Here is a 9,647-nt window from a genome sequence, read left to right as displayed (position 1 = left end):
CTCTTTTTCATTGGCCAGTGAATGAGATGTGATGAGCACAGTGCAGCATGCCTAGGCTGCAATCAGAAGTATGCTTGCTTGGGAGTAAGTGCCAGTCAGCTCAAATGGACATATTGCTGAATATCCAGTTATAGGATTTCACTGTAAATCACATACACAAATTCCAAAGTATTGAATGTATTTCTTTTGTTCCCTCTGTCTTTTCAAGACTTCCATGATGACCTCGTGTATAGATTAAAGAAAGAACATAGGTCAAGGCACACATTTAAAGTAGTGTCTGTTTTGGCCCTAAGAATAGTGGTCTGAGATTACCAGAGGCAAAGCTTAAATGCTACTGGGGGAATAGATGGCGAGTTTTCCTTGGGAACAATCAAGCAAGCAAGTTGTGCTTACAGTGCCTAAGGACTTAATAACTCAGCACACACCAAGATGTGCTGTACAAGGAGACTGATAGCACACATGTGGTCTTTAAAACAGCAACTTTCCAAGATTCAGTTCTTCAGCTGTAGCTTAATACATAAAATCACAAAGTTCTTATTTAAAAAAAAAATCCTTCATCTTTGCTTTGGGATGGAGATGGTGGTGCCTGGCAAAACATTCTTCGCATGGGATCATCTTTATGCATAGCCCTGATGAATTCAATAATAAAAGGAGCACCTGGCTTGCAGTAAAGATGTATAAACAGAGCTGTGCGAGTGAGCTGGTTTTAAAGTTGGCCCTCAGTTACTGTGCCCTTGCTGCCAAAACAATGGCATTTATTTGTCTTGGCCTCCATGGGTTGTATTCATAACTGTGTGTGTTGTTTTGGATGACAATCACAGGGTTTTGTTTATCTCTCCTTTGCGGCCATGTTGGCTGCATCTCTGTTCCAGTTGCAACTAGACTCTGAGATTGGGGTGGGTTGTATCATACAGCTGGTTGTTCTACTACAATTGGAGCAGTTGAAGCATCTCCAAGGAGCTTTAGACCTTGCTCTGCAACATGAAAATAATGGAGTTGACTCAAAGGGATTATTCAGGAGAAACCTCAGAATTTAATAAGTTGGAATCAATTACACAAAATTCAGTGCAATCCCAGGACAGAGTATCAACTCTGTCTTGTCTTCTTGTTGAAGGCACCAGTATCTCTCTTTCAGCGCAATGGATGTTCTGTTCAAGGTTGTCCCTTTCGCCTCATTTTCTGATTGGATGGGCTATGTTAGTTTTTTCACAGGGCTCAGTGCATGGCTGGCATTCCTCAGCTCATGCAAGCACCCGATTAAGTTTATAAGGCAGTTCATGATGTACAGGAAGGAATTTCAAAACAAGGAATAGATGGGGGGAGGTCACTGTCATGTTGTATGCCATGATTGGGAGAATATGACTTGTAGTGCCAAACTGTGAAGTTGCCAGCGAGACCTTCTGAGACATTTTAGCTATTAGCTTACTTGCTGTGGAAGAAGCAGGGCCAGAGAATCAGTATTTGGGGTCAGACAGAATTGAAGAATATTCAAGACAATCAAATGGAAAAGAGAATAGTCTCAGGCTATAGGAAATAAAGTTTGATTCTTCGAAGTCATACAGAGGCTAGCTACTTCAAAAAATAAATCTTTTGGTTTTTGCCTCTTGCCGCTTGTTCTGTTTTCCATCATACAGCATAATCTTGTACAATCCTCCAATGCACTCTGTCACCCTCTTACATAAAACCTTGTGATTTATGAAAGTAATGTGTCTTTTTTGGGACTGTAAACCCAAAGTTACAGCATGGGTGGTATCAATGTTCTTAATTGTTATTGGTGCTTTTCCTCACCCACAATCTGTTCTGTCCTGTAGCCAATCCACAAGCAATTCTGAAACTAGAAGTTCTTGGGAGAGTATGACACAACAGGAAGTACAGCTCTCTTGAACTATAAATTATAGGTTAACTGCGTAAGTGTACTCCCTCTGTCCTTGAGCACAACCAGGCCAATAATTCACTCTTCAGAAAGTTGGATGTTCTAATGCGGCTTCTGTCAGCCAAAGTAAACCTTTTTTTATTGTGGAGTAAGCACAGGAGAGCAATGTGGATTAGGATCCTAGTGTGTGGGTTCTCTCTCTCTTTCGATCTGTGTGTGTGTGTGTGTGTGTGTGTGTGTGTGTGTTCTAGCCATGCTGATTGTCTTATGATTATTGTGAGCCGTCCAGAGATGCGTAGTAATTGGACAGATTAGAAATACCCAAATAAATAAATAAATAAAGTAAGTTGCTGGATCTTTCTCCATTTGTCCGCCTTCCCAATCAAATCCTCTGTCTCTCATAGCATTTTGTTTTCTGATTTCTTTCTTTGCTTTTTCTGACTTATGCTTGAGTAGTAGGGCCAGGACTACTATTAGACAATGCTGCGTGGTTGCCTCAGGCAGAAAATGGTGAGAGATGGCTGAGAAGTGCTGGAGGAGAGAAGTGTATTGCGTACATGCCATGTGGCTAGCTGGGCCCCCTCCCCACCCAACTCCCCTGCTGCCTTGGTGTACATTCCCATCATCAGACCGATGATTTTCAGGAAGGCTTTGGGACATGGAATTGAAGGGGCCACTGTATTGTTCTTGCTCGCAGACAGCAAAACAACTTGGGGCAGCTCTGCCGATCAGGGTTGAGCGGCCTTTTGGCTGCATCTGAAACCAGAATAGCTGACAAAGTTGGCATAAAGAATATTCTCTCAAGAGGTCAACAGAGGGCTTGGCCTACAATTCCATAATTCCTTCCCATTGGTTACACTGGCTAGGGCTGATGTGAACTGTAAGTCCAAACATATGAAAGGCCAGAAGTTGCCCACCTCCAGATTAAGGAGAGGAATGCAGAAACACCTAAAGAAACAGATTAAAGGAGATGGGAATGTTGATCCATGTCTTGGTTTTTCACTACAGTCCTACCTCCATGTTTAAAGGGGTGTGCCTTACTCCAGGCCAGCTTTGACCAATAAGCCACCATGTTGGAGCCAGGCACCTTTCCTCAGCCAGTAGCATGTAGTGCCTTAGCTTCTGCAGATGTTCAAAATATTAGTGATGACTTTTACAAATGGAGATACTATTTTCCAATTGTGTGAGTTCAGACAGAGGTGGGCAGGTCTCTAAATGTTTTGGTCATTCTAGTTTGGTCTGATGGAGGAAGATGCCCAAAATATTTAGAGAAACAACTTCTACCCTTACCTGTGTTAAAGAATTGAAATCCTCACACTGTAATTTACAGCAGTCTAAATGAGTGATCCCACCCTGCTGTTAGCATTCCTAGGACTACCAGGCATCCCTTTTTCTCCAGATTAGAAATGTTTGATGCATCCCTTTGTACGTATAACTTTCCCTTTGCACTTCCTTTCCACTTTTGTTTGCTTGTTTGTTCATTCATTTATTTATTTATTTATTTATTTATTTATATGTTTAGTCTTTGAATTTTCACTGTCTTTAAGCTAATATTTATTGTAGTGCATGGAACAGTCAGGCTAGGTCTTGGGAGATTCAGTTGTGACCCTGACTGAACCCTCCTCCTACTCAATGCCACACCAGTCTTGTTTCCCACACCCCCAGTTAAACAGATAGCGTGGTTCAAAATTTCAGTGCTGAAATCATAACTGACTCTGACCTTTCCATCCCTATTTGCTTTAGGAAAGAATTGGAGACTTCAGGGCCCTAAGAGCAAAGTTTCAGAATGATTCTAATTTTTCCAGTGCATTGCTACACTCCGCAAAGAAGTCCACTGCAGAAATCATTCCACAGCAAAATACAGATGGCAGTTCTACCACCTGTTCCAAACCCAAGGCCTTGCGCCAAGTGCAAATTCCAGTTCCTGGGCAAAAGACTGAACAGTTCAGCTATACCTTTCAGAAGCCTGACTTTACAGACATCAAGCCCACGGTGCTGCCAAGGGTTAGGATTCGTGAATTGTCTGAAGTAGGGAAGAGTGAAGACAGGAAAAGGACAAGCATTGCAGAAACGCTTTGTGGAAGGACAGTATCTGTGGTGGATTCCCAAAGGCAGTGTCCAGTGCCTTGCTGTCACACTCAAGAAACGGCATTGGCAAAGAATTCTTTCCACGATACTCTGCAAATCTGGGAAAATGCTGTATCACCAAATGAGCAGAAGTGTTCTGCAACGCCACCGCAGCCTGCGAGTAGGACAATATCACTGGCACGACAAAGAACGGCTGATGTTGCTGTTTCTAAAGAGGTTAAAACAAATATGGCTGAAAAGGAGCAAAGTCTGGCACTTTCTGCACCCAGAACTCCATCCCATCTTCAGAGTGAACCCATTTCATTTCCTTCATTCACGCCCCCTGTACCACCTAGAGGTCAAATGCGCTTAGAGAGAGTGGCACATGGAGCCATTCATATCGCCAGTGCTTTATCCCCAAATGGTTATGACTTAAATAGGCCAAACAAGACCTCACAGAGTACCACTGGTAAATATCTGTCTTTAGAACATTTTGCCATGCAGAGAACTCCTGTAGCTTTGCTTCAAATGGGTACTAGGGAAGCTATAAGTAGACTATCAAGAAGATAACGGAAAGAGTTCAAGGGAAGATGGGTAGCTTGTATACTCTTAGACTTCAAATTTGTGTATGCAATGCTCATGGATAATACTTTTCTTGTTCTTGACAGAAGAACATTTTTGAAGAAGTGGGGTGCAGGATGAAAAAGAAACTAGTTATGCCATCTCAAAACTTCTGGAACAATGTTCGAAGATGGCTTTTGGGTGCATTTTAAATCTTCATTTCCATCAGTGAGAGGGTTTGTACTAAGTAGAACAAGCTAAAATACCACTTGCAGTTACGGCTAGTTTAATCAGTATTCACTCCCATAATTACACAATAGGGGAATCCAGGGAATGACCAATAACTTTCCTTTGGTAACAATAAATGGGCAAATATCAAAGGCAGAAAAACCACCACATCTTAAGAATCATCAGCCAGGACAAGAACTAAGGACCATACCCCGCCACCTACCCTTGCATTGGGAGGAAATTACTATACTAGTTCTTCAGCTTCAGTTCTCCAGATCATTGCCAGCATGTTGGCTATAAGAAGAGAGCCTGGGATCCTATAGATCTTTGGCTACCCTAACATATCCTCAGATGACCCCAATTTCAGTCCCACCACTGCTGCAGCACTGCTAGCGGAACAGTCACCTTAGCGGAAAGCTCCTTCGCTGTCCAGAAGTTCCACCTCTTTCTATGATGTCTAGAATTGCATTGACTGTCTTGGATTAGCAGCCTCTTGGGAGGCGTTTGAAGTAGATCAGTAGGAATACTTGACCCGTGAGGGAAAACTGCTCCAGCTGCCTTCCTGAAGAAGTAGAGAGAGTTCTCCTTGATTCAGATATGGAAGCCCAGTGGCTACCCAGTTGTGGCAGCTGTGTCCTGGGTGGCACTCAGAAGGTTGTGGATTATAAGCCTTCAGTTCCAGATGGAGGGTTGTTGCTACAAGGTCTGTTACTCATCTAGACAACATCTCTTCCTTTTGTGGCTTTTGAATTACTTGTAGGACCCTGTAAACTTGAACCTTTGAGTTGCCTTTAGACTTTGCTTCTAGTTTGAAGTTTCTCTGATTACAAACTGCCTGAAGCAGGTGACACTCTGCTGTTGAGGCAGAGCGTTACTGTGTCTTGGGTTACTTTCCCAGGGATCACAGGACTGCAGCTCAATACTGTAGCCACCATGTACTTGTAGCCACCATGGATGTGCAATTTATTGCTATAATTTGGCAAAAGCCTTGAGTGAATGCATCCAGCTACCAATTGAAGTACCTTCTTCTTAAAGTGCTGTGACCTCCCAGCCTGGCGCAGTAGCGTGTGGATTCAGAAATCATGGCTTAAACCAATCTATGCATTGTCTTTTGTAAATGAAGAGATTTACAAACAAGACACTTCTGGTTTGACACAGTTTCTTTACAAAATCATGCACCACTGTCAAAGAGGGAAAAGACTTGGTGGTGGTTTCCTTTTGTTTTTACCTCCTCCTCCATTGCCAGAAAAAGTTGCCTTACAGGAACTTAAAAGTAAGCAGTTCTTTTGCCAACTTGCAATCTAAAGCAGGTGACTAAGAAGATAAGTTTGTGTGTGCACACTCCATGATAGCATCTTGGCTGCCCTTTCCATTGACTTTTTAGCTTTGTACCATGCTTAAGGGCTCTTTCCACGTTTCACAGTTGCTGGTATGAGTTGTTAAGCCGTCCCCTGCTCGTGAATGAACGCTCTCCAAATTGCCCCGTCCTTGACAGCCTTACTCAGGCCTTGGAAACACACATCTGCTGCTTCCTGTACAGAATCAATCCATCTCACAGTGGTCTTTCCTCTTCTGCCTCCCTGGCAGCTTTCCCTGGCATTATTGCCTTGCCCAGTGAGTGTGCCTTCGCATCATGTGCCCGAAGTACAGCTTCACTTTTGTCATTTTCTCTTCTAGGTCAGGCTCTGGCTTGATTTGATCAAGAAACCACTTGCACGTCTTTCTGTTAATCTAGACCACAGCATTCACAAAGCAATTCTCTAGCACCATATTTCAAATGCAACAAATTTCTCCCTGTCAGCTTTGTTCACAACCCACAACTTTCACAACCCGTACACAGAGCATACGTTAGTATGGATGATCTTGGTCTTGTTCTCCAATGAAACATCCTTACACTGTATATCTTTTCCAGTTCCTTCACTGCTGCCCTTCATTGCTGTCTCAGTTTTCTTCAAACTTCTTGGCTGCAGTCTCCCTTTGAATTGATGACTGAGCTAAGGGTTGCAAAATCTCTCTCAGTGTCAATTTCATCACTGTTGACAGTAAAGTTCTGTAATTCTTTAGTAGTCATGAATTTTATATTCTTAATTTTATCTTAATTTCTTCAGTTGCTGATGTATCTTCCACCAATTTTCGTTCCTTTCCCTGATCCTAATCCAGATTTCCTGATAGGTTCTGTGTACAGATTGCAAAGACAGGGAGATGAAATGCCCAGATTTTCCCATATAATTAGATTCTGTTTTGCTTCCTACTTTTGTGTTCTAGTCAGCTAAGATTATCACCATGTCCTATTTTGGTGTGTTGTTCATTTCCCCTTGAACACTTGAATAAACATTTTCAATTTCTTCTGCTTCAGCATTCTTTTCTCAAGCGTAGATCTGAATGATGGTTATATTGATAGGTTCACATTAAATTAGCATAGTTTAAAACGTTGATATCTTACAGATGGTTGTGAAAAGCTTATTTGCTGATATGCACAGGTTGTCTTTCTCATGGCTTTGATATGTAAGGTGAACTGGCCTACAAGAAGTCCAGAGAGACCCACCCCTTTACTGGAACCCCAGTAGGGCAGTGAATAATGAGGCCTGTAGCTGGTCTTATCTGTTGGCCAGGTCTGTTGCCTGCCATGCTGTAACAGATAGGAAGGCAGCGGAAGCTCCATGCCTGTGACTAGGATTCCTGTAGTGATAAGCATAATGAATTCTACCTCCTTTCTCAGGAGCTCTGGGAATTATTTTGGATACCTGGATACCTCTGCTTTGCTTCCAGTTCGCCCCACATCAGGCAAAAACCATACTTTGAGGTTGGTTATACAGATGAAGAGAAACCATGAAACCAGTTTCACTGCCAACATATCAGTTCATGTATAAACTTAATTGTTTTAACATGGAGATGTGAGTCTAAGAGAACCTGAGCAAAAGGCCTTAGGATAATGATCATGTGGTTTACTTCACACATTACAGAATTCCAATGTGGACTTTTTTTTCAAAGTATTAAGATTTTTTCTTCACTCAGGTACAGAAAAACTGCATGCTAATGAAAAGATCAAGCATCCAAACACCAAACCACTTCCTTCTCTTATATTACTTGGACCTCCTCCAAAGAAACCACCAAGACCACCTACAGTAGATCTTGGTATCTTTCAGCGGAAACTTCCAGGTAAGACACTTTGTACTTTGATTTGATATACTGTAAAACATCAGCTGTTGAGTTCTGATTAAAATTGCTTCTAAATTAGTAATTATACAGTTCAACAACATGCCTTGATGATGCTAACTTGAGGGCCAGTTCTTATGTTATGCATTGGCTCAATTAACTATACTGAGAAACTGATCAGCCAGAATTGATTGTATTTCCAATCCTTTCCTTCATACTATGTGTGCTCCCTATTTTATGTCTTTTTTATTATTTCATTATGCTATTTCTTTTATATCCAGCCTTTGTTCCACTTGCAAAGAACCTAAGGTGTATTCCAAGGTTCCCCTCTTCTCCATTTTATCTTCTCAACGGAAGCCCTGTGACAGAGGTTAGGCTAAGAGGCAGTGACTGTCCAAAGTCATACAGTGGGCTGCAGTGACTGAGTGGTAGACGTCATGTGTCCCAGTCCAGAATTCTTAAATTCCGCACCACAATTGTAAAACACACACAGAGAGAGAGAGAGGGGGGGGGGGGGGAGGGGGGGGGGGGGGGGGAGGGAGGGGGAGAGAGAGAGAGAGAATACCTTAAACTGGCCTTCGCCAATCTGGTGTTTCCTAGAAACGCTGGAGTGTAGCTCCTGTCATTGCCAGTCAGCACAGCTATCGGTAGGGAAGACTTCTGTGTAACAACCTCAATAATTAAAGGATTAGTCTTTCGACAGTGGCTAAAAATAATATTTCTTGAAAGGTCACAATAGCTTATTTATTGGAAATGACCCAAATGAGAAACTTTGGCATTACTGAGGGGCCATAGTTCAGCCAGGAGGATAGTAAAGTTGCATTATCATGGCACTTTTCAGTTTAGAAAGCACTAAATGGCCAGGTTATTAAACCAGGTGTTCAAACTGGATGTGTGAAATAAACACTCTTGATGCTTCGAGGCTTCTAAGCTTTGATAGAAGGTGAATTTCATCATTGTCATATATCAGGCCTTGAAGCCTCAGACTATACCACAGACTGGGAAGTGGACCAGAAATTATCACTCCTTGACTTAGTCTTAATGGCTGAGACAAAAGGAAAACCAGGAGGATCAAGTTTGTAGTGCGGGGCTTCTTGGGTCTAGAAGGCATTGCATATCAGAGGCTGGGTAGGAAGGTGACCTGCTAGGGCTAGGACCTGCAAGCATCAATGCTTCCATATGGAGCTCAGGATCTCTGGGAGAACATGATCCCTACCACCACACTGTCCACTGGCAGTTCCCAAAATAAATAGAAGAGTACTGATGGTTTTTGTTTCAGTTGATCCCCCTGGAACAGCTGTGAACAAATACAAGCAAGGATCCCATAGTTCCCAAGAGCCCAAACCAGAAAATTAAGTTTATACAACTTGCTTTGCAGACTAGAACTTATATCTCTAACTGAATTGACTCACAATTCTGTCTGCATGTGCATACACGCAGGCACACACATCAAACACACAGATGAGGTACTCTGACAATATTTTATATTTACTTTGGAAAAGGAACTTTGGTGTGAAATCATGCTTGGTATTCTATTAGAGCTTCACCATACAATTCCTCCTACTGAACACTGTATATAGTAATAGCAATAAAATAGTAATAATGACATCATCTTAGCCTACTAAAAAGTCTTTCATTCTGTAGAAGAAATTAACTAACTATATGCCAAGGTATCTGTCTCATTAGATGAAAAAGACATCTTTTGAAATCATGAACAACCAGATTGTGAATTCCTCATGATGTTTTTGCCTTATTTTGCTTA

General features: G+C 42.0%; 1 protein-coding gene across 1 annotated transcript in view; it reads left to right on the top strand.

The window, feature by feature from the left end:
- The first annotated feature begins 570 nt into the window (after nt 1-570).
- FYB2 (FYN binding protein 2) overlaps nt 571-9,647 on the top strand; it is a 44,499-nt gene continuing 35,422 nt past the window's right edge. The window contains exons 1-3 of the mRNA XM_044430347.1: nt 571-579; nt 3,617-4,409; nt 7,751-7,888. Coding sequence (XP_044286282.1) covers nt 571-579; nt 3,617-4,409; nt 7,751-7,888 — 940 coding nt within the window. The remainder of the gene's footprint in view (nt 580-3,616; nt 4,410-7,750; nt 7,889-9,647) is intronic.

This window comes from Varanus komodoensis, unplaced genomic scaffold (genome assembly GCF_004798865.1).
Source record: "Varanus komodoensis strain SLA01 unplaced genomic scaffold, ASM479886v1 scaffold20_1, whole genome shotgun sequence".
Classification (NCBI taxonomy): domain Eukaryota; kingdom Metazoa; phylum Chordata; class Lepidosauria; order Squamata; family Varanidae; genus Varanus; species Varanus komodoensis.
The sequence above is the reverse complement of the archived record's forward strand: the minus strand, read 5'-3'. Positions and strand labels throughout refer to the sequence as shown.